The sequence below is a fragment of the Bubalus bubalis genome, chromosome 20 (assembly GCF_019923935.1).
Source record: "Bubalus bubalis isolate 160015118507 breed Murrah chromosome 20, NDDB_SH_1, whole genome shotgun sequence".
Classification (NCBI taxonomy): Eukaryota; Metazoa; Chordata; class Mammalia; order Artiodactyla; family Bovidae; genus Bubalus; species Bubalus bubalis.
The window spans coordinates 2,867,003-2,889,782 of NC_059176.1; the positions used below are offsets into that span (position 1 = coordinate 2,867,003).

General features: G+C 46.6%; 1 protein-coding gene across 2 annotated transcripts in view; it reads left to right on the forward strand.

Annotated features, from left to right (window-relative positions):
- Nucleotides 1-2,382: 2,382 nt before the first annotated feature.
- The window catches only part of CDC42BPB (CDC42 binding protein kinase beta), a 94,697-nt gene continuing 74,299 nt past the window's right edge, over nt 2,383-22,780 (forward strand). For both annotated transcript variants that reach the window (XM_025271444.3, XR_006547079.2), the window contains exon 1: nt 2,383-2,582. In XM_025271444.3, the coding sequence (XP_025127229.3) occupies nt 2,408-2,582 (175 nt within the window). In that variant the 5' untranslated portion in view covers nt 2,383-2,407. The remainder of the gene's footprint in view (nt 2,583-22,780) is intronic.

The window sequence follows — 22,780 nt, forward strand, 5'->3', positions numbered from 1 at the left end:
TTAAGAGCATGGTTTCTTGTTTTGTTTTGTACCCTGGTGGCTCAGTCGGTAAAGAGTCTGCCTGTAGCATGGGAGATCTGGATTCGATCCCTGGGTCAAGAAGATCCCCTGGAGAATGAAATGGCAACCCGCTCCCGTATTCCTGCCTGGAGAGTTTCACGGACAGAGGAGCCTGGTAGGCTATAGTCCATAGGGTCACAAAGGGTCGGACAGGACTCAGTGACTTTAAAAAAAAATTTTTTTTTCCTTTTTCTTGATTAAACTTTATGTATGTATAGACCCATATAGCAAGATGGGTCAATACAGAATGTTCCTAGTCCTGCAGCACATATTTTCCCTGACGTATCCACTACTCTGACCTCTAACACCAAAGATTGTTTATGCCTGCTTTTTAAAAATTAAAGTGTAATAGCAGTGACATGCCCTACTCAAGTGTACAGTTTAAGACTGTTCTTTATATGGAGTCCTGCATAACCACCATCCAAGTCAAATTACAGAACATTCCTAGAAGCCCACAAGGCTCGCTGCTACCCAGGGCACTCAATGCCTCCCCAACAGAGGTAGCCGCTATTTTGATTTTATGTCCCTAGGTTAGTTTCCTCACAGGCTTCTTTAGTGCGCCGTCTGCAACGCCGTCTGCAACGCCGTCTGCAACGCCGTCTGCAACGCCGTCTGCAACGCCGTCTGCAACGCCGTCTGCTCGGCCTGGCTGGCCCGGCTCCTCCTGAAGCTGCCCGCTCGCCCCTCCTCCCACTTCAGGGATTCCCTAAGTTTGGGTGAACTCCGGGAGTTGGTGATGGACAGGGAGGCCTGGAGTGCTGCAATTCATGGGGCCGCAAAGAGTCGGACACGACTGAGCGACTGAACTGAACTGAACTGAACTGAACCCTACACAGTCATTGGAAAAGACCCTATGCTGGGAAAGATTGAAGGCAGGAGAAGGGAACGACAGAGCATGAGATGGCTGGATGGCATCACCGACTCGATGGACATGAGTTGAGTAAGCTCCAAGAGATGGTGATGAACAGGGAAGCCTGGCGTGCTGCAATCCATGGGGTCGCAGAGTCGGACACGACTGAGCGACTGAACGGAACTGAACCCTATATCCTCAGTAGGGTTCCTCACTGTGACCCCCCACGAGTTCTAGGCTGCCCCTCCTCTTCCGACGCCAAGGGTTTCTCTGGGTGCAGATATCCACCGTCACCCTCCTTCCCCAGACACACGCATAAACCCGCAATCTGAGTACCAGCCCAGAGGGAACGGCAGGCCACTTCCTACCAAACTGCCACCCCAAGGCATCTATCTGCAAGGAGGGGACGGTGGGCAGTAGAGTTTGAAGCGGGTGCATCACGAATTCATGGGGCGCTGGGTGGCCCCTCTCCGGCAACCCCACCCAGCCCGGGCCTCAGTCTTCAGCCCGTTAAGTAGGAGCAGGGCTCGCCTTTTCCCAAAGGCCGCTCCCAGCTCAGAGGTGGCCCGGCTTTAAAACACCCCGTCGTGAGGTCGAAGTCGCCAGCACTGCGGCAGCGGGGCAGCCTTGAGGCTCGCCTCAGCGCACCAACCCCGAAGCCCCCGGGCAGGCCAGAGCCCGCGGGCGTCCCCTCGCGCGTCTCGGGGGCCCCTCCTGAAGCCGCGTCGCGCGCGCGCGCGGCGGGAGCGCGGGCCCCGCACACAGGCGCCGGGTCCCGCACCACGCGCTCGCGCGCGCCGGCCCCGCAATCTCGGCGGCGCGCTGGCCGCTCGCTCGGCCCGCCCCCGCCAGGCGGTGCTGCCCTCCAACCCCGCCCGTCCGGCCTTCCCAGCATCCCGGCCCCGCTACGGCAAGCGGCGAGGTCCGGCCCCGCCGGGAGCCGGGAGCCGGGAGAGCGGGGCGGGGCGGCGCGCTGAGGTCAGCGCGGCGGCGGCGGCCGGCCCCGCCGTGGTTGGCTGCGCCCGCGCTGGCCGCGCCCTGGTTGGCTGCGGGCCGCGGGGCTGGGCCGCCAGGTCGGGGCCTGGGGTCGGGGCTCGGGCGCCGGCCGGGCTTTGCGCAGCAGTGCTGGCCTCCGCGCTGCTCCAGGCCGACGGCGAGCTGCGGCGGCGGCGGGCTGTGGGGAGGGCGCGGCCGCGGGTGGGGCCGCGGGGCGCGCGGCGGGGGCGAGGCGAGCGGCGCCGGGCGGGGCGGGCGGCGGCGGCGAGGGGAGGGGAGCGGCCCATGGACCCGCGGGGCCCGGCGCCCCAGACGCTGCGCCGCCGGGCCCGAGCCCAGGAGGTCGGCCTAGGCCGGGGCGCGACGACGCGGACGGGGCGGCGGCGAGGCGCCGCGGCTGCCGGGGCTCGCGGCCGCCGGGCCACAGCGGGCGCGCCCTGACGGACCGGCCGAGCGGGCCGGCAAGAGGCCCGGCGCGTTGGGAGCGGGCCGCGCGGCACCATGTCGGCCAAGGTGCGGCTCAAGAAGCTGGAGCAGCTGCTCCTGGACGGGCCCTGGCGCAACGAGAGCGCCCTGAGCGTGGAGACGCTGCTCGACGTGCTCGTCTGCCTGTACACCGAGTGCAGCCACTCGGCCCTGCGCCGCGACAAGTACGTGGCCGAGTTCCTCGAGTGGGGTAAGTGACCGGCGGCCCTGCGACCCCCTGCCCGGGCGCGCCCTCCCGGTCCTCGGGCGGCCGCCCGTCCCGCCTCGTCACCGCTCCCAGGCCCGCCCGGCCGCTGCTCGCGCCCTTCGCGGCTCTCGGCCCGTCCCTGCCCTCCTCCCCGGCCTTCGCACGTCCGCGCTGGGCCGTCCCGCCCCTTCATCCTGCCCCTCGGAGCCACATCCTCCGTTCCCACCCCCGCCCCCAACGCCCCGCCGGGCCCGCGCCCCGGCCGCTTCCTAGATCCACCCTCCACGAGCCTGGATATCGTTTCCTGCAGCCCTCCCCGGGATATCCGTCCCCGGCCCCCGCCTTTGGGGTCCCGAGTCCGCGTCGAGTTCCTCGCTCCCCCCACCCCACTCGCCCTGCTGGGTCGTATGGGCAGCGGCGCGTGCCTTGTGCATCCGCCTCCCCACCCCCGCGCGTCTCCTGGGAGCCCCTCCTAGGTGACAGCCTGTCCGCATCCCTTGGTGTCCAGGGCCTCAACATCCATTTTACTGTACCACTTCCAAGGGAATTTTAAAGTTGAAAGCCTTGTTTTGAAACGCCATGGGAGAGTCGGTTGATTTTTTTCATTGTAATTTTGCCAGACCCTGGTAATGCTTGGGGAGGGGAGGGCAGCTGGAACTGTTAGTCTATGGAGGCACTGTAAAACTTTCTTCACTAGACCTCTGTATGCTTTTTAATAATTGGTCAGCTAAATTATTATGTTCTACTAGGACAGAAATTTGATTAAGCTGTGTAATGGTTAGAACCCCAGAAACAACTACACGTGTAAAGCGACATCGTATCTTTCTCTCTCTCTAACTTGGGCGTCTTGTCAAGACCCTCAGCCTCGTTTAAAACTACCTAGAAGGAAGATGAGATGCTTCTGTTCAGGGTTCAGGTCAAAGCTATGAAAATCTTAGCCTTGGGTCGTTTGCGTCGTTGGGCTCAGACTGTGCCGTTTGGGCCAGTAATTTCTAACCTTTGGGGCTGATAAAGCTGACTTTTTTACATAAAGAAATGAATGTGTTCTGTAGTTAGGACCCCTGGTCTGCCAAAATGGTAATTGGAATTTGGGATTTTGTTTACCAAATAAAACTTAAGTTGTTACATTTTTTAGAGAGCTTTCTCTTCTTCCCTCTTTAGTGAAATTTTTTGAGAGCAGCAGGAAAAGGAGGCCCACAGCCCCAGGACAGCCTGTTTGGCTTTGTTTTGGGCTTCGTTTTGGTGCTGACCACCCTTCCTGGTTACATACAGTATCAATAAAATGAAAATACTGTTCATTTTCTGGCGTCCTTCATTAGTGATGTGACCGCCAGCTGAATAATGAACTTGACTTCACCGTTGCTTTGAAAGTGAAGTCTTTGGGGCCTCTTACATCCCAGCCTTCGGAGGATCCTGTTTGCTCTTCCTTGCTGAGCATTTGATCTTGGAATCCAGACAGTTTCACAATCAGGTTCAACTCAGTGCTTGGCATGTGAGTCAATGTGTGACTGAAAGGAGGAAGCAGATGGAAGCTTGAGTTAGCAGGTGAGGTGTGGTCCCAAAGTCCTCTGGCCTGGAAACCTGCAGTGCCTAGGAGGGGCTTACTTATCCCGAAGGCTGAACCAGTGGTTGCCGTGCAGCCCTCTTGAAACCAGACAGTACCAGCCACTGTGAACTGGTGGGTTTCATTGGAGGAAGCTCTCAGCATGTGAGGAGGCCTTATTTTATGAGGTTTGACTTTTCCCAAGTCTAAATAGAAGCTGTGTGGTGTAATATAGAAATATTTTGACTCTTTGGAAATTATGATTACAAATAAATGACATTATCTCCTAAGAATTCGGTCTGCATTGAGCTTTAAATTACAGAGAAGAGGAATGGACTCTATTTTAGGTGGCATTTTTCATGGAATAGTAATATATTTAAGAAGCAGCATTTAATGTCATGTATGTTAACATATGCACCATTGTAACTCCACAGTGTGTATCACTCGTTAGGATGTGGGTGGTCGTAATTTAGTGTTGCTCAGAACGCCCAGTTATTGCGTTGGAAAGCAAAGAGTGGTCTTTCAAATGGAATTGTTTGTGGAGCTTTATTAGGTACTCTGACTTCCTAGTGGAATTACTTCTACTCTACTCAAGAAACATATATATAGGCTGTCACCCTGCAAGTTGTTGATTCACACCTGCATGATGTTTGCGACCTCTACTGTATCGAGTGCTGGCATGCAGAGGACCAAACTTGGTAGGTATCTGCTGACAGTTATGTAGAAGTCTGGAAGCTCAGTGAAGAAAAATACCCGATTCAGCCCAGATTTGAGAATTATTGGGGATTTTTGAGGAAATTTGGAAGGTATAAGTAATAAAGTTTTAAAAGAGAATTTTCCGCAGTGGTTGCATGGGACTAGATTCATCCTAGCCTTCACTGTAGGTTTTGCCTTTAATTTTCCCTTGATTATGTTTATAGTTTGATTAGTTTCCTCTATGAAATCCTGGACCTTAATTAAAAGTTGGAAGTACCCTGCTTTGCATGTGTATTTCTTTAAGCTATTTTTCAAATGCAAATTTGATACCATTTGAAGCAGAGCATGTGAAACACTTTGAAATTTCCACAAGTAAACAGCGACAAATATGGACGACTAAATGAGGTGAAGTTGTCTTTCATCTTCGTTATATAAAAATACTTGTACATGTGTTAAATTTTTTTTCCCTGACTTAAAAAAATAATGACGGCTATTATGTTTGGACAGAGCCGATGTTGGAAGTTCCGGCCGATTGGCGTTGGATGGACCATGGTGGTCCTCTGCCCCGGCCCCCATGTGGCTTGCAGACCAGGCGGGAGGCAGGCCTCAGCCTGGTTCCCCGATGCCCAGTCCAGGCCCTCTTCTCGCTCTGTGCCACCATACTTCCTTTGGAAGGGGTAGAATTCATCTCTGTTTAATTTCCTCATTGGTGATTTTTCTTATGAATGAAGCATTACCTTGTCGGAGTTCTCTCTCATCTGTGTGAATTCCTGTAGCTTTTGGCATGGGGATGCTCAGCACCCAGTGTGAGTGGGATGTCTCTACCAAATTGAATGTGTTCAGGGCTTAACTGATGGTGCTAAATATCTCAACATACATTTTAATCTAAGGGGCTTCTCGAGATAGAATTTTTGCATGACGTGGGAACACTTTATTTTTTAAAGTAACAGATATTGAGAAACATCTTTTGAATAGTAAGATGTAGCTTAGTAGAGGAATACTGGGATTGTGTAATAAAAATTAGGTTAACACAATTTGATTTTGTAAATAGCTATTTGAAGTGCAGAGCGATATTGACTATGGCACTGTGACGGAACAGCTGAAACCGTTAAACATTAACCAGCCAGCCTTACCTTTTCTCTCTTGAAACCTCCTCCACTAACAGTTGGGCTTTAGCAGTGTCTCTGTTAAGCCTAGACCTGCGGTAAATGAAACTGGAGTTGGAGTGAGTTGCCCTCACTTGAAGATACCACTGCCTGAAAGAGCTTAGGAGGTGCGGTGCATTGCTCTTCAATTGCAAATGCACGTAAGGTAGAAACTCCCAACACAGCGCAGTGTGGACGGGAGCCGCCCTTGGCCTTGCCCTGCCAGCTGCTGTAGCACCTGACGCCCTTGAAGTCGCGTCCTGTCTGTGCTGACGTCAGTGACGCCGGATAAACATGCGAGCAAACAGGACTGTTAATTCCAAACTATATTAAGTACAACAAAACTGTTAGACTCTTTTCTTGGTAAAGAGGCAAAACGTATTTTTTTGTGAGTAATAAAGTGAAAGGATCATGCTGGAAGAAACCAAATACATATTTTTACCCTTTTTTTTTCCCCATCAAAAAGGTGATAAAATGCAAGTAAAGAAGATTTTGAAAGAATTAAAAAGACAAAATTCCCTGTAATTCCCTCACCCCAGCCCCCATAATATGACATCTTTTAGTCCCTGTCCTGAATTTGATTCTTAAGTTCCAAATGACGGTATGTTAGTGTTACCTGAAATTTGTGTGAGAAGCTCTCTTGCTAATGAAAATGCATGAGAGGAAAATACACTTTCCTTAGATTTAAAATCATAAGTATTTGGGGACTTCCCTGGAGGTCCAATGGTTAAGACTCAACCTTCCATTGCAGGGGGCGGAGTTCCACCCCTGGTTTCGGAACTGAAGTCCCATGGTCCTTGGGGGTGTGGCCAAAATTTTTTTTTTTTAAAATTAATAAAATCATGAGTGTTTGGCCAACATAAACTTTGTATGGTAATTGAGATTTGAAGAAAAATTTGAATTAGAGATTTGAAGAAAAATTTGAATTATATAATTTCTTTTTTTTAATATAAATTTATTTATTTTAATTGGAGGCTAATTGTTTTTACTGGAGCATCTTTGAAGACATATGAGATTTACTCTTCTAAGGGCACCACTGACATTACTGATGTGATGATGCTTCCTGTCGCTTCCAAGCTATGGGTTTGAAAACTGTTGGGAATTTGAGAGATGGCATGGTCTGTCCTCCACCCACATCTCCCCTCTCTGTTGGGTAAACCAGGCTCTGGACTTTTCCCCTGAACATTTCTGAGCAGCTCGCCCTCCAGCCAGGGTTTCTCTCCTGCATGGGCTCCTGGTCAGCCATGGGCTGCCTTGCCGGCACCTGCTATGTAATATTTCTGTTTTATTTTAACCTTTTTTTTTCTTCATTCCCATCCTCACTGGCCTAGCTGAAGGTCTTAAGACCTAAATGAAAGCCTTTCTCCCTTAAAGATTTCAGTATCTCTGCTTTTTAGTCTTCAACACTGCCTTGCATTTCATCCCTTGCCTTTTCAAAACTTCTGCTATGACTGTGGATTCTGTTGCCTTGAGAAAAATCAGATCTGAAATCTGCAGTCCAACGTTGAAATTTAAAATTGAACTAAAGGGGACTTCCCTGGTCGTCCAGAGATTAAGAATCCACTTTGCAACGCCAAGGCCTTGCGTTCTATCCCTGCTCAGGGAACCAAGATCCCTCGTGTTGTGGGGTGGCTTAGCCTGTGGGCCATAACTGCTGAGCCTGCACGCCCCAACTCAGAGCCTGGGAGCCGCAGCAGAAGATCCTGCAGACTCAACGACGACCCTGCGTGTTGCAGCTAATACCTGCTGCAGCCACACACAAAAAAGTGGATGAATGAACATTACTCTTTCAAAGTAAATAAATAAAATTGATCTGAGAGACTTCCCTGGTCCAGTGATGAAGACACTGCACTCCCAGAGCAGGGCACGGGTTCCATTCCTGGTCGAGAAACTAAGATCCCGCACACCGCACAGCACGACAGAAAAAGAAGGGAAAAGAATAAAGACCTAAAAAGATACAGCTAATCCTAGTTTTAAAGGTTGAGATGAACGGCACATCTGACCATACCCTGTGGAGTGATTTTCTTTAAATGTAATTTTACTTTTATCAAAGTAATGCATTTACTCAGTTTTAAAAGTGAAGTAGTTCTATAGAGTTAGGATGAAAGACAAAAGTCCCTTTACTAGCCGGCCTGCTCTGGGTTCTCACTTCTCAGAAGCAACCAGTTTTAACCCTTCTATTTCTCCTTATAATCAACTGTCTTAGGCTGCCAGTGACAGAGAACCAGATAACAGTGACCTAAACAAAATCAGGGCTTCCCTGATGGCTCAGTTGGTAAAGAATCCACCTGCAATGCAGGAGACCCCGGTTCAATTCCTGGGTTGGAAAGATCCACTGGAGAAGGGATAGGCTACCCACTCCAGTATTCTTGGGCTTCCCTTGTGTCTCAGCTGGTAAAGAATCCACCTGCATTGCGGGAGACCTGGGTTTGATCCCTGGGTTGGGAACATGCCCTGGAGAAGGGAAAGGCTACCCACCCCCGTATTCTGGCCTGGAGAATTCCATGGACTGAATAGTCCCTGGGGTTGCAAAGAGTTGGACATGACTGAGCAAGTTTCACTTCACTTCAAACAAAATCAAGGTTGATTTGCCTTTCATGCGGCTTGTGAGCAGTCCATGGCTGGTTTGACAGCCTCATTCCAAGAAGTCTTCAGGGACCTGCCCTTTCCTGCTCAGTCCACTGTCTGGTCTGAGTGTGACCCTCCGACCTACATTCCAGGCAGAGGATGAAGGTGTTATTAGGTCAGGCAGAGGGTGAAGGTGTTATTAGGTGGATGGGGGAAGAGCCTTGGATGCTGATGGTGGGGGTTGTTGAGTCGCTAAGTCGTGTCAGACTCTTTGCAACCCCATGGACTGCCGTACACCAGGCTTCCCTGTCCCTCACTATCTCCTGGTTTTTGCCCAAGTTCATGTCCACTGAGTCGGTGATGCCATCCAACCATCTCATCCTCTGTTGTCCCCTTCTCCTCCTGCCCTGTTTCCCAGCATCAGGGTCTTTTCCGGTAAGTCAGCTCTTCGAATCAGATGGCTGAAGTATTGAAGCTTCAGCATCAGTCCTTCCAGTGAGTATTCAGGGTTGATTTTCTTTAGGATTGACTGGTTTGATCTTGCTGTCCAAGAGACTCTCAAAAGTCTTCTTTAGCACCACAATTTGGAAGCATCAGGTCTTTGGCAGTGACGGTTACTTATTTAGCAATTCCTGCCTCAAATTTCATGCGTCTCTGTAGCACGCTTATGCTGCTGATTTCTGATTTTCCATTTCATATGCTATCTGTTAACTTCTCCTGTGGAAGAGAAGGCCGTAGAATTTTAGGTGTCTCCTCCCCTGCATTGCCGAGACACACAGACCCTTCCTTCCTCCTCCTTTTTCCAAATCTGGCTAGATAATAATTACTGTTTAAATTGATATTCAGTGTTTGTTACCATTGGGTAAACACTTAATGGCTAAGCCACATAGGATGCAGTTAATTCCCAGTCTACTAAGACAAGGAATTATTTTTGTGTTAATTGGGATGAATTACTTTTTCTCTCCCTTAGTGTGGATGCAAATGTATAGTTACGAATTCAGTGCAGGTTTTAACTAGAACTCCCCAGAGCAGTCAGCCACCTCAAGTGATCTCTCACTTTTCAGCCCTTGGAGAGCCTTTCATTTTCCTGTTCCACTTGAGGCTGTGTCTTCTCTAGGCCTGCTGCTTCGCTGCCATCCTGGGGTTTCTCTTCTTTCCTTACGGGAATTCTTTCTGTGCCTCTCCTCTGTTGAATGGGAATTCCAGGACCCCATGTCTTATGTTAGGAGGAAAAGGGGACGACAGTGGATGAGAAGGCTGCATGGCAGCACCGACTCGATGGACGTGGGTTTGGGTGAATTCTGGGTGATGGACAGGGAGGCCTGGCGTGCTGCAATTCATGGGGTCGCAAAGAGTCGGACACGATTGAGCAACTGAACTGAACTTATGAATGTCTTATGTTGTGGTGGCTTCCCTGGAAAGAATCCATCAGAGAGAAATGTTTTTGAGAAGTAAACTGTCTGAAGATGCCTTTTCTTCCTTTGTATTTGAATGGCAGTTTACCTGCGTATTGAATTCTAGGGTAAAAGTCATTTTCCCGCAGAACTTTGAAGGCCTGACTCAGGTGTCTGCTGGCTCTTGTTACAAGGGGAGGCCCGAGACTGTTGTGATCCCCACGCCTTGGTGAGATTTGTTCATCCCTAGTGTTCCTTGGGGGTCTTTCTTGGGGGGGTGGGCCACGTGGGTCTTTCAGCTCTCCAAAACTTTCCTGTATTCTCTATGAGCTCTGATTTCTTCATTCTAGCCTTTTTGAACGCCTGTTATTCATATGTCAGATCTTCTGAGTTTTCTGTTAATTTCCTTTCTCCTACTTTTTTCTAGTTGTTGACCTTTTATCCTTCTTTTCTGGGAGAGAGCTTCGACTTTATCTTCTAGTCCTTACATTGCAGTTTTATTTCTGCCATCATCATATCTTTCATTTCTAGTATTTTCATTGTCCCTAGTATTCTTTTTTATAACATCTTGTTTCTGTTTCATGAAGGCAGTCATCTTAAAAACCATTTCTCTTTGTTGTTCATTCGCTAGGTTGTGTCTGACTCTTTGCAAGCCCATGGACTGCAGCATGCCAGGCTTCCCTGTCCTTCAGTATCTCCCACAGTTTGCTCAGACTCATGTCCATTGTATCAGTGATGCCATCCAACCCTCTCATCCTCTGTCGTCCCCTTCTCTTCCTGTCTTCAATCTTTCCCAGCATCAGGGTCTTTTCTAATGAGTCAGTTCTTTCCATCAGGTGACCAAAGTATTGGAGCTTCAGCTTCAGCAGCAGTCCTTCCAGTGAATATTCAGGACTGATTTCCTTGGGGATTGACTGGTTTGATCTCCTTGCTGTCCAAGGGACTCGCAAGAGTCTTCTTCAGCACCCCAGTTCAAAAACATCAATTCTTTGGCACCCAGCTTTCTTTATAGTCCAACTCTCACATCCTTATACAACTGCTGGAAAAATCATAGCTTTAACTGGATGGACCTTTGTCAGCAAAGTGGTATCTCTACTTTTTAATATGCTGTCTAGGTTGGTCATAGCTATTCTTGTGGCTGCAGTCACCATCCACAGTGAATTTGGAGCCCAAGAAAATAAAGTCTGTCCCTGTTTCCATTGTTCCCCCATCTGTTTGCCTTGAAGTGATGGGACCGGATGCCATGATACTCGTTTTTTTAATGTTGAGTTTTAAGTCAGCTTTTGCATTCTTTTCCTTTCATCAAGAGGCTCTTTAGTTTCTCTTCACTTTCTGCCGTTAAAGTGGTGTCATCTGCATATCTGAGGATGTTGATATCTATCCTGGCAGTCTTGATTCCAACTTGAGATTCATCCAGCCCAGCGTTTCGCATGATGTGCTCTGCATGTGCACACACTTGAGTTATGTAGATGTTTTCTTTTGTTCCCTGCGTTGTCTCTGTTTCTTCTGAGTCCTTTTTATCCGGTTTCCTACTTTGGTCTTTGTCTTTGATGTCAGAAGCTCTTCAAATGCCTGGTGATTATTGGCTGTCTTCCACAGTTATGAGCGGACTGATTGGAAACTCTCTGTGTGCATAATCTGTAAATGTGAGCCTCACCATTAGGAAATGGGATGGGGACCTGGCCCATCTGAGGGCACTAGCAGAGTTGCTAGAGTAGTTCCTTCTCTGGGCCTGTCGGTTTTCCCAGAGCAGGGCTTCTGGTCTCCAGCCTAGATGGTGGCGAGTGTGGTACAGGCCCAGCTGCCAGCGTTCTGGGAAAGTGGGGTGAGCTGGGGATGGGGAGCAATGGGTTGGGGGTGGGAGATATCTGGAGTGTAACTGCTCCTCCTGCAGACTGACAGCCCGTTCTGTGCCCTGTCGCTTACTGTGTGTGTGTTCAGTCACTCAGCCCTGTCTGACCCACTGTAGCCCGCGAGGCTCCTCTGTCCATGGAATTCTCCAGGTAAGAATACTGGAGTGGGTAGCCATTCCCTTCCCCAGGGGATCTTCCCCATCCAGGAATCGAACCCATGTCTCCCGTGTCTCCTGAGTCGGCAGGTGGGTTCTTCACCGCTGTGCCGCCTGGTGACACTCATCTCTGTTTAGTCTGCAAAGTACTGGTGCTGCGGGTGATGGCTGTTTCTTACCCCTCCTTCACATGGTTAACTTCCACTTTCTATCTTTGCTGAATTAGATGCTGCTTGTCCATTTCTTCTGTGCAAAACTGTGTTGACTTTTCTAGTCTTCTAGAAAAGTCACGTCATCTTCTGTCATTTTTTCAGCAAGTACTCTTTAGGACTTAAGGAGTGCCTAGGCACTGCAGTGGTGAACAGAATTCCTGTTCTCTGGAGCTCATGTTATCCTTGAGGCTACGTCCCATTGTAATCCATGCAATCATTTTAGTAGGGCTTCCAGATGGTGCAGAGATACGGCTGTTCTGTACACTAGAAAGGTACCCTGGTTTTCATCTCTAAATGAAGTCTGGGTGTATAGTTACCATTTTAGTTTTATTGGCCAGATCGTGTTTCTGTTACATTTACTCATTTATTAGCAAGCTTCCCCTCTTAAGTAGAAGGGAGAAATGCAAATATGGGAGGGCAACATTTTTTTTCTGGTAATTGCACAGCATTGGAAGAAAGAGAAAGGAGAATGAGTAAAACGATGTGAGGACAGGGGACTTGGATGTTTTGAGAGCTGGAAAGTGGCTGGAGGGACGCTGGGGCGGCACCCTGGGTGGGCTGGGGCGAGGCAGGGGTGGTGTCTGAATTGGCTGCTTGTGCCTCAGGGACCCTGTGTGTGAACTTGATCTTTCTTGAAGTGACACAGACTGGTTCTGTTTAACTCCAAGGCTTTTGGTACGTAGGAAGAAATCATTAATTTAAAACAATAGAATAAGAAATGCTTTTGCCAGTCATGATTTTCTAAAACCATAAATAAATGAAATCCAAAGTTAGACAGGCCTCCCTTAACCATGACACCCAAACTGCACTTTTCTTGTGCTTTACTCGTTCATATGAAATAATTCATTTGAAAACACTGAGTTACTCTCTTTCTTTGTTTAAAAAATTTAAATTAGGGGGCTAAATTAATGTTTTAACTTACTATTTTTAACTTGAAATAGCATTTGTATTGATTCTTTGTTGAGAAAGATGTTGATTTTATAATTAATGGATTTGCAGCAATTCTTAAAAAAACAGTTTTGCAGCTCAGATTTGTTTCTTTTTTAACCCTAAGTATTTGAAATCAGATTGTTGAAACATCTTTATGTATATTAACAAATCATCTTTCACATGAATCTGGGAGAATGCTGATGAAGTATTGCTTTCAAATATGTAGGATATATTGTCTAATTGGCAGCAGATTGGGAAATTATTGAGGATGCTTTATGCCAGTTTCACCAATTAAACTGTCAAGGGTAGCATTTATATTAGACTGTATTAGGACATAAAAAATGTTCTCAAAACATCAGGCATTATTGTGGTTTTATGTAATCAAAGTGATAAGCCTGGATAAATTTTCTTCTACAAATATATAATTTTTTTTAAAAAAAGCAAGATTTGTGTTCATGAAGAAGTTTTGATAATCCTTGTGAAGTGATATGTTAAGGTTACTGAACAGAAACCAGAAGTCTGTCGACGATATGAAGCTTGAATTGAACTGTACGGCTAACTGATTATTTTAGTGAAAAAGGAAGATTTCTCTGCCATTTACAGTTACCAGATGATTTGTTTGTAACAGTTTTATTGAGATATAATCCACATGCAAATTACCTATTTAAATTGTAGAGTTCAGTAGTTTTAGTATTTCATAGAATTGGGTAGCTATCTCTGTTATTTATTTCCAAATATTTTCATCACCTTAAAAAGAAATCCTAAACCCTTTAGCTGTCAGTCCTAACTCCTCCTTTCCCTCACCAGCCCCAGGCAGCCACACATCTAGTTTTATTACATATTTGCACATTCTGGCCATTTCCTACAAATGGAGTCATACAATACACGTGGTGTTTTGTGATGGCATTCTTTTCACTTAGTGTAATGTTTTCAAGGGTATATCTGTGTTTGGTTCCTTCTTATTGCCGAATAATGTTCCGTCGTATGGCTGGTGCACATTTTGCTTCGCATTCATTCCTCAGTTGATGGGCGTTTGGGCTCTTTCTACCTTGGAGCTGTTGTGAATAACGCTGCCGTGAACGTTAACGCGCCAGTTTTTATGCAACACGTTTTCCTTTTCCCTTGAGTGTGTGTCTGGAAGTGGAGTTGATAGGTCCTTTGGTAAGACTATGCTTAGCATTTTGAAGACCTGCCGGGTGGATTTCCACGACAGCTGTCCCAGTTTACATTCTCACCGGCAGCTTCTCCTCATCCTCACAGATGCTTGTCGTTATTTGTCTTTCTCATTCTAGCCATCCTGGTGTGTGTGTGTGAAGTGGTGTTTCATTGTGGTTTTGTTTTGCTTTTTGCCTAAAGGCCAGTGATGTTGAGTATCTTGTATATTGTTTTGTTATTGGCCATTTGTATATGTTCTTTGGAGAAATGTCTGTTCCGTTTCTTTGCTCATTATTTAATTGTGTTGTCTGTCTGTTTTGTAAGTTATGTACCTTCTGGATACAGATCCTACATCAGACGTGATTGGCAGATATTTTCTCCTGTAGGTTGTCGTTTCACTTTCTTACAGGTTTCCTCTGAGGCCCAAGTTACTAATTTTGATGAAATCCTATTTAACTTTTGCTGTGTTTGGTGTCATATCTAAGAATCCGTTGCTAAATCCAAGGTCACAAGGATTTTATACCTGTGTTTTCTTCTAAGAATTTCATAGTTTAATAGTTTTAGCTTTCACATTTAGGTGTTTAATCTGTTTCGATTTTTTTCTTAGAAATAAGGTGTGAGATGGGAAGTTCTAATTCATTCTTTTTCATGTAGCTGTCCTGATCTCCCAGCAGCATTTGTTGAAGAGACTTTTTTTTTCCCCATTGAATAGTGTTGGCTCCCTTGACCATAAATGTGTGGTCTTATTTCTGTGCTCTTAGTTCTGTTCTGTTGATGTATATGCCTGTCTTTGTACAATATACTACCACACTCTCGTGATTACTGTTGCTTTCTGCTAAGTGTTGAAATCAGGGAGTTTGAGTTCTCCAACTTTGTTCTTTTTTAAGAGTGTTTCACTATTCTGGGTTCCTTGACTTTCCATGTGCATTTTAGGATCAGTATGTCAGTTTCTATAAGGAAGCCATCTGGCATTTTGAGAGGGATCATGCTGAATCTCTAGATCACTTTGGGGAGTGTTGCCGTCTTACAGTATTAGCTTTTCCTGTGCATGAACATGACATGACTTTCCGCTTATTTACATCTCCAAATTGAAATGTATATATATATATATATTTTGTAGTTTTCAGAGTTTAACTTTTTTTTACTTTTTTATTGTGGTAAAATATATATGATACAAAATTTGCCTTTTTAAGTGTTCATTTAGTTGCATTAATTTCATTTTGCAATGCAGCATGTAAGATTTGTACTTATTTTGTTAAATTATTCCCAAATGTCTTTTTAAAAATTCTATTATAAGCGGAATTGTTTTCTTAATTGCATTTTTGGATTGTATGTTGCAAATGTATACAAGTACAATTAAAAAAAAAGCGATTCTGTATACTGCAAAATTGCTTAACTTTTTTTATTAGTTCTAATGGTTTTTTTAAGTGGATTTCTTAGTATTTTTATATACAAATTAATTTTATATACAAATTCCTGTCACCTGTGAATACAGGTTGTTTTATTCCTTCCTTTCCAGTTTGGGTGCCCTTTGCTTATTTTTGTTGCCTATTTGTCCTGACTAAAACCTCTAGGACAGTGTGGAATAGAAGTGGCAAGCATGGGCATTCTTATTCCACCATTAAGTATGCTTTTTTCTGTGTTTGATAAAAGTCAGCTATGAAGCCAGCTGGGCTTGCTTTGTGATCAGTCTTTTGATTACTAACTCCGTCTCTGTACTTTTAGATCTGTTCATGTTTTCTGCTCCTTCTTGAGTCAGTTGGTAGGTTTTGTCTTTTTAGGAATCTGTTCATTTCGTTGGCATACAGTTGTTTGTCGTATTTCTTAATCCTTTTATCTCTGTAAGATCTGCAGGAATGTCCCTCTTTCAGTTTTAGACATTTGAGTCTCTTTTTTATTTTTTAAAAAAGATTAAAATGGCAACTTTTATGTTATATATCTTTACCCTAACAAAAAGTAATTGCAAGTAAAAGTAATTGAAATCCATCCATGTTATTGAGTGTAAGTAACAACAGCTAGTTCTTTCAGGTTGCTATATTCCACTGAATTCCTTCCCCACAGTTTATCCATTCATTCAAGGTACATCTCAGCTATCCAGCTTGGGGCTATTAATGAAGAGTGATACTACCAGAAATTGTTTTGGCTTTTAAAATTCTCCAGAGAGAATGAATGATTTTTCTAAATCCACTGCCTGTTTCCCTTAATGTTGAATTCTGTTATTGTTTGTGGAGGGTGGACACAGACGGTTCAAGTCACAGTTCTTTGTCATTTAGGATTGTCCTTTGTACCGAGTATTAAAAATGTCAGCACCTGTATCACAGAAATTGTATTTGGCCAGTACAATTTTTATTTTAATAGTGTTAAAATTATAAAAAATAACGTATGCTCATGATTTAGTGAATTCAAGCAGTATAGAAGGGTATGGCACAGAGTAAAAAGTCTTCTTCCCTCTAGTTGTGTTACAATTTTTTTAACTTCTTTTTAGATTTTAGAGCATAATCTAGAATTTCCATTAAAATTAAATATTGACTTGAAAGGTTTTTTTTTAACATCAAAATATGTTTATATTTATTTAAAATTTTTCATAAAAAATTAATGTTGGAATATGGCTTCCCTTGTGGCTCAGCTGGTAAAGAATCCACCTGCAATGTGGGAGACCTGGGTTTGATCCCTGGGTTGGGAATATCCCCTAGAGAAGGGAAAGGCTACCCACTCCAGTATTCTGGCCTGGAGAATTCCATGGACTGTATATAGTCCATAGGGTCGCAAAGAACTGGACATGACTGAGCGACTTTCACTTTCACCAATTTTATGTTGTCAGAGTTAATAGCATTTATGTTATGTTGTGATTTAGAGAAGTCTTTTTTGTTTTGTCTAAGTTGGTTGTATGATTTGGAAACTAATAAATAGAATTTAAAATATGCAATGGCACCCCACTCCAGTACTCTTGCCCAGAAAATCCCATGGACGGAGGGCCTGGTGGGCTGTATGTAGTCCATGGAGTCGCTAAGAGTCGGACACGTCTGAGCGACTTCACTTTCACTTTTCACTTTCATGCATTGGAGAAGGAAATGGCAACCCACTCCAGTGTTCTTGCCTGGAGAATCCCAGGGACGGGGGAGCGTCATGGGCTGCCGTCTATGGGGTTGCACAGAGTCAGACATGACTGAAGCGACTTAGCATAGGTATGTAACTGTTATCCACTGTAAAACCCAGCTGTGTGACTGGACCCAGAGAGAACGCACCCGTCCTCTGTCTTGAGCGGGAGAGTCATCTAGGTGCTGGTATTGAAGTCTCTGGACTTCCTTCCTAACTTCCTTTGCTGCTTCTGGGTCATACACAGCTGCCTCTGTTTCTTATGCTCACGTCACTTTCTTGGATTCTTTCATTTTGATGATTGGCTAGAGTCTTTTCCTGGTGGACTAATGCTGAGTTGCTTCAGTCGTGTCTGACTCCTTGTGACCCCATGGACCGTAGTGTGCCAGGTTCCTCTAACCATGGGATTCTCCAGGCAAGAATACTGGAGTGGGTTGCCATTTCCTCCTCCAGGGGATTTTCCCCACCCAGGGATCGAACCCACATTCTCTTAGTTCTCCTGCGTTGGCAGGCGGATTCTTCACCACTAGCGCCAGCTGGGAAGCCTTTCATGGTTGTGGGGGGGAGGGGGGGATATGTATATGTTACACATACACATACACATAAGTGTATATAGCATTTCCCCCCCATGGAGGATCAAGGGTGGTAATCTTTCCAAGTTATTGCATTTCTAAAAATGTCTTCCCTTACCCTCATTTTAGTGGTGTGTGTTTGAGAATGGAACGCTGGGGTCAGAATGTCTCCCTCTTGGAGAAGACACTGCTCTATGATTGTGGTGAGGTGCGGGGTGGTAGGAGGCTAGAATCTCTCCTCTTTCTGAGAATATTAATCAGATTTTTTTTCTTTTTTTGGCTGCACTGGGTCTTTGTTGCTGCAGGTGGGCTTTCTCTAGTTGTAAATGGGGGCTACTCTCTAGTTGGGGGCTTCTCTTGGGTTGTAGAGTATGGGTTCTAGGTGCATGGGCTTCAGTAGTTGTGCATGGGCTCTAGAGTGCAGGCTCAGTAATCCCGGCCCATGGGTTTAGTTGCTCCACGCATGTGAAATCTTCCCAGACAAGGGATTGAACTCATGTCCTCTGCATTGACAGGCATATTCTTAGCCACTGGACCACCAGGGAAGTCCATTAATTAGAATTTTTTAAAGTTTTCTTCTTCCCGATTTATCTGTTTTCTCTGGAGTCAGTTCTTGGTTCACCTTGGAACTTTTCTTCTTAATGATTTTCCTTCAATTACTGATAATCCTTGGTGGTTCTTTTTGTCATGTAGTATTTAGAAAGCTTCCCTAAAAATAATATAGAATTACTAGTTGTCCCTGTTGAGGGGTGATGTTTTTGAGTACTTCTAGATCCTTAGTCCATCAGGTTTGATAGTTTTTCTTCTCTGATAGCATTTTTGTAATAACTGTAGTTTGTAACATAGATAAAACTTCATTTCATAAGAATAAAAAAAAAATTCATGCCATTCTTAATGTCCATTTCACAGTACCACACGTGTATCTTATGGCTTATTTTTTCCCCTACTAAAGTAATTATTTTGGATTGTATTGTAAGTTTAATGATGCTTAAAATATTACATTTATTATCTGAGAAAAATATCTGGGAATAAAATGAATTTTAAATGTTTTTTAAAATGAAGTTTGGAGTGGAGAAATTTAACTGTTTCCCCACTTTTCCCATAGCATTCTCATTTCTCCACAGTGAAGGGGATCCTTAGGTAAACATTTAGCAGTCAGAGCATCACCTGGCCCTTCTGAAAGTGGAGTCTAGGATACTCAGTGCTGAGCTAGCATAAGTCAGGTCAGGGGAGAGAGCTGTTACACCGAATACTGAAGCTGTTAGTCATGGCAGCTTTTCAGAGTTCGTATGAAATGTTTACCAGCTCATAAAACTGTTTTATGACCCAGAAGGAATTCCAGCAATAAGCAAACGAACTCATAACAAATAACCTGAGCATGTAGTTGATTTTCGTGCCCAGATACGCTTCCGGTGAGGAAAACTGCTGTGTGGTTTGTGACAAGAGCAGAGCTCTGGTGATCTGGATTCATTCTGTTTGGAATTCAATTGGTTTGAGTATTTGTAAAAGGAAACTAATTTTTCAAAAACTTCTAACCTAATATCCCTTGTCATGCCTTCAATTGTCCTCCATTTAGATATGAAATAGTCAAGGACACCATGTTTGAAAACGTCATTGTTCCTTTTTGGAGGGGCTTGAATTTTTCACATATTGATACTCTTTGTTTTTATAATTAGTGTTCATAAAAGTGATAGCTATTGATTATAATTCCATTTAAAATGTTTATTATAGGGACTTCCCTGGTGGTACAGTGGATAAGAATCCATCTGCCAATGCAGGAGCCACAGGTTCTGTCCCTGGTTCTGGAAGATCGCACCCGCCATGGGGCAACTAAGCCCATGTGACGCAACTGTTGAGCATGTGCTGTAGAACCCTTGCTCTGCGACAGAAGCCACCACAATGAGAGGCCTGTGCAGCACCTTGAAGAGTAGCCCCACTCACCGTAACTGGAGAAAGCCTTGCACAGCAACAAATACCCGATGCAACCAAAAAAAAAAAAAATTATTATAGGAATCTTGAACGTGTTAAAAAGTAGAGATAGTTGACTAATCAACCCCTTGTTTCAGTCACTCCCTTCAACAGTTGTTAAGTCACCCCCGTCTCCATTTTGATACCCTTTTCCCCCAAAAAGAGTGATATTGAGGCAAATCCTAGACATCTGTCATCTCATTTGTAAATATTTCCCTGTATGCCTCAGGAAGATAAGGCCTTAGCCATATACACATAACATATAACATAAAAACGTAGTATCATGTCACTGAAAAAATGACCATAATTCCTCAGTACCATCAAATACGCAGTCAGGGTTTAAATGTCTCCTTTTTTGCTGCTGTTTTCAGTTAATTTGTTCTGTAGCAGCCAAAACAAAGTCACTCAGGGCGTTTGGATTGCCCACCTCCCGGTTCTCCTTTAATCTATAGGCTCCCTCTTTGTCTTCTCCCCAGTTGCAGTTTATTTGTTGAAGCAACCAGGCCACTTGTCTTGTTATACTCCTACCGTTCGAATTTATTTCTAGCTGGACAAATTTGGCTTTTGGCAAATCATTTCTATGCTATTGGCCCTGTATATTTTGTGGAAAATAGAGCTATTAGGGGACCAAACTGATGTAAAAAAATAAGATACTTCTTACTTCGTTTGAAATCCCCCTTTTGTGAGGAGTATTGCAGTCGGTACCTGACTTGGCCTAAGATCCTGAGTGTGGGCTGGGTGCCCGACGGTGCTGTGCCAGAGGTCAGTGGTTGGCATTCTGGGTGGTGATGCAGGGGCTTGGTGGGGGCTGGGGCAGTTATTGCCTCCCTTCCCCTCGGTCCCTATGGAGACGTGGAGGCACCACTTTGGCAGTGGGCACCTGCCTTTCTCTGGAGCCCACATGTCTGATTTGCCCCTCCTGTCCCCTTGCCCCTCTCCCCCAATGAACACTGTGTGACTACTTGAAGAGTTGACTAATGTCTAGCTGACATCCTTCCCCTTTCTCCACACTTCATGTTGGATTGTTGCTAGAAATTTCTTAGAACTTTATGTTCTACTACTACTACTACTAAGTCGCTTCAGTCGTGTCCGACTCTGTGCGACCCCAGAGACGGCAGCCCACCAGGCTCCCCCGTCCCTGGGATTCTCCAGGCAAGAACACTGGAGTGGGGTGCCATTTCCTTCTCCAATGCATGCAAGTGAAAAGTGAAAGGGAAGTCGCTCAGTCGTGTCCGACTTTTCCCGACCCCAGGGACTGCAGCCCACCAGGCTCTTCTGCCCATGGGATTTTCCAGGCAAGAGTCCTGGAGTGGGGTGCCACTGCCTTCTCTATTTATGTTCTAATAGTCCCCAATATGTCCCTGTTATATTAGAGGAATTAGCCTAGCCTAGCCTCTTTTCTGTATTCTGTACTTGATAGTTTTCCTTTGGTTTTTGTTAACACTTATTGGTGTTTTGTTCTTAGTTTTAATACTGCAAGTTGAAGTGGAGGGTGCCAGGGTCTGACGTTTCCCGTTCTGGCCCCTTCCTGTGATGGGTTCCCCCACTTCCTGTATCAGATGCCCCACATCCTGTGGTGGGTTCTCCCACTTCCTGTGTCAGATGCCCCACTTCTTGTGGGTTCCCCCAGTTCTGTGTCAGATGCCCCACTTCCTGTGGTAGGTTCTCCCACTTCCTGTGTCAGATGCCCCGCTTCCTGTGGTGGATTCCCCACTTCCTGTGTCAGATGCCCCGCTTCCTGTAGTGGATTCCCCACTTCCTGTGTCAGATGCCCCGCTTCCTGTGGTGGGTTCCCGCACTTCCTGTGTCAGATGCCCCGCTTCCTGTAGTGGATTCCCCACTTCCTGTGTTCCATGCTCCGCTTCCTGTGGTGGGTTCCCCCACTTCCTGTTACATGCCCGCACTTCCTGTGGTGGGTTCCCCCACTTCCTGTGTCACATGCCCCGCTTCCTGTGCTGGGTTCCCCCACTTCCTGTGTCACATGCCCCGCTTCCTGTGGTGGGTTCCCCCAGTTCTGTGCCAGGTGTGCCCCGCTCCTTTTCCGTGCCGGATGGTGGGTCGGCTAGGCCCTGTCACCAGCTCTCTCAGCAGCTTCCTCCGTCTGGAGGAGAGGCCTCGCTGAGGTGAGCTAGTCCCAGGGGAAGATGGAGTTTTGCTGGGTGGTGGGGAGTGGGGTGGCGGGGGTGACTGTAAGATGCCGAAGAGGTTCGTGGAGGTACAGGCTGGGAGGCAGGGAAGGTGGGTCGGGGCGGACGGAGGGGCGAGAGCCGTCCTCACAGGGCGGCAGCCACTTTGGGAGCGGAAGGAGGTGTAGACAGGTCTGGAAGCCACTGCCTGCCTCAGGCCCCCGCGTGTGGCAGCCAGGCCAGCCCCAGGTCATCCCACCGGCCGTCCCCCGGCGGGCGCCCCCTGAGGGGCCCTGGGGTGATGGGAGAGGAGGTGGCACCGCACACCCCCTCACCCGACTCCAGACGCCCCTCTGCCAGTTCTAACTGCCAGCCTGCTCACGCCAGTGCGGCCCCTCCACTCGGGTCTGCACCTGGGGGCGCGCTCTCCGCCTGTCTTCCTCTAGGCTTCTGGAGGGCTGCGTGGGATGCAGGGCAGGCCGGAGCCCAGCCGGAGGCGGCGGTGGACGGGGCTCGGGGTCCCTCTGTGCCGTCTGCCCACCCTGCCGGCTCAGCGTCCTGTGTCGGTCGGGTGCTCCATTCCCCGACCCGCTGCAGAGGTCCAGGGCCTCTGGGCGTGCGGGGGCTCGTCCCACGGGGAAGTCACCGTGACTCTCAGGCTCTCGTCTCACACTGGGGCTCGCATGGTCAGGCTCAGGATGGGACCCTGTCCACGAGGCCAGTTGGGAGGTTGAGCGTGTCATCTGCACCTCCCCATGGGGACTGGGATGGCGTTCTGAGACCAAGCC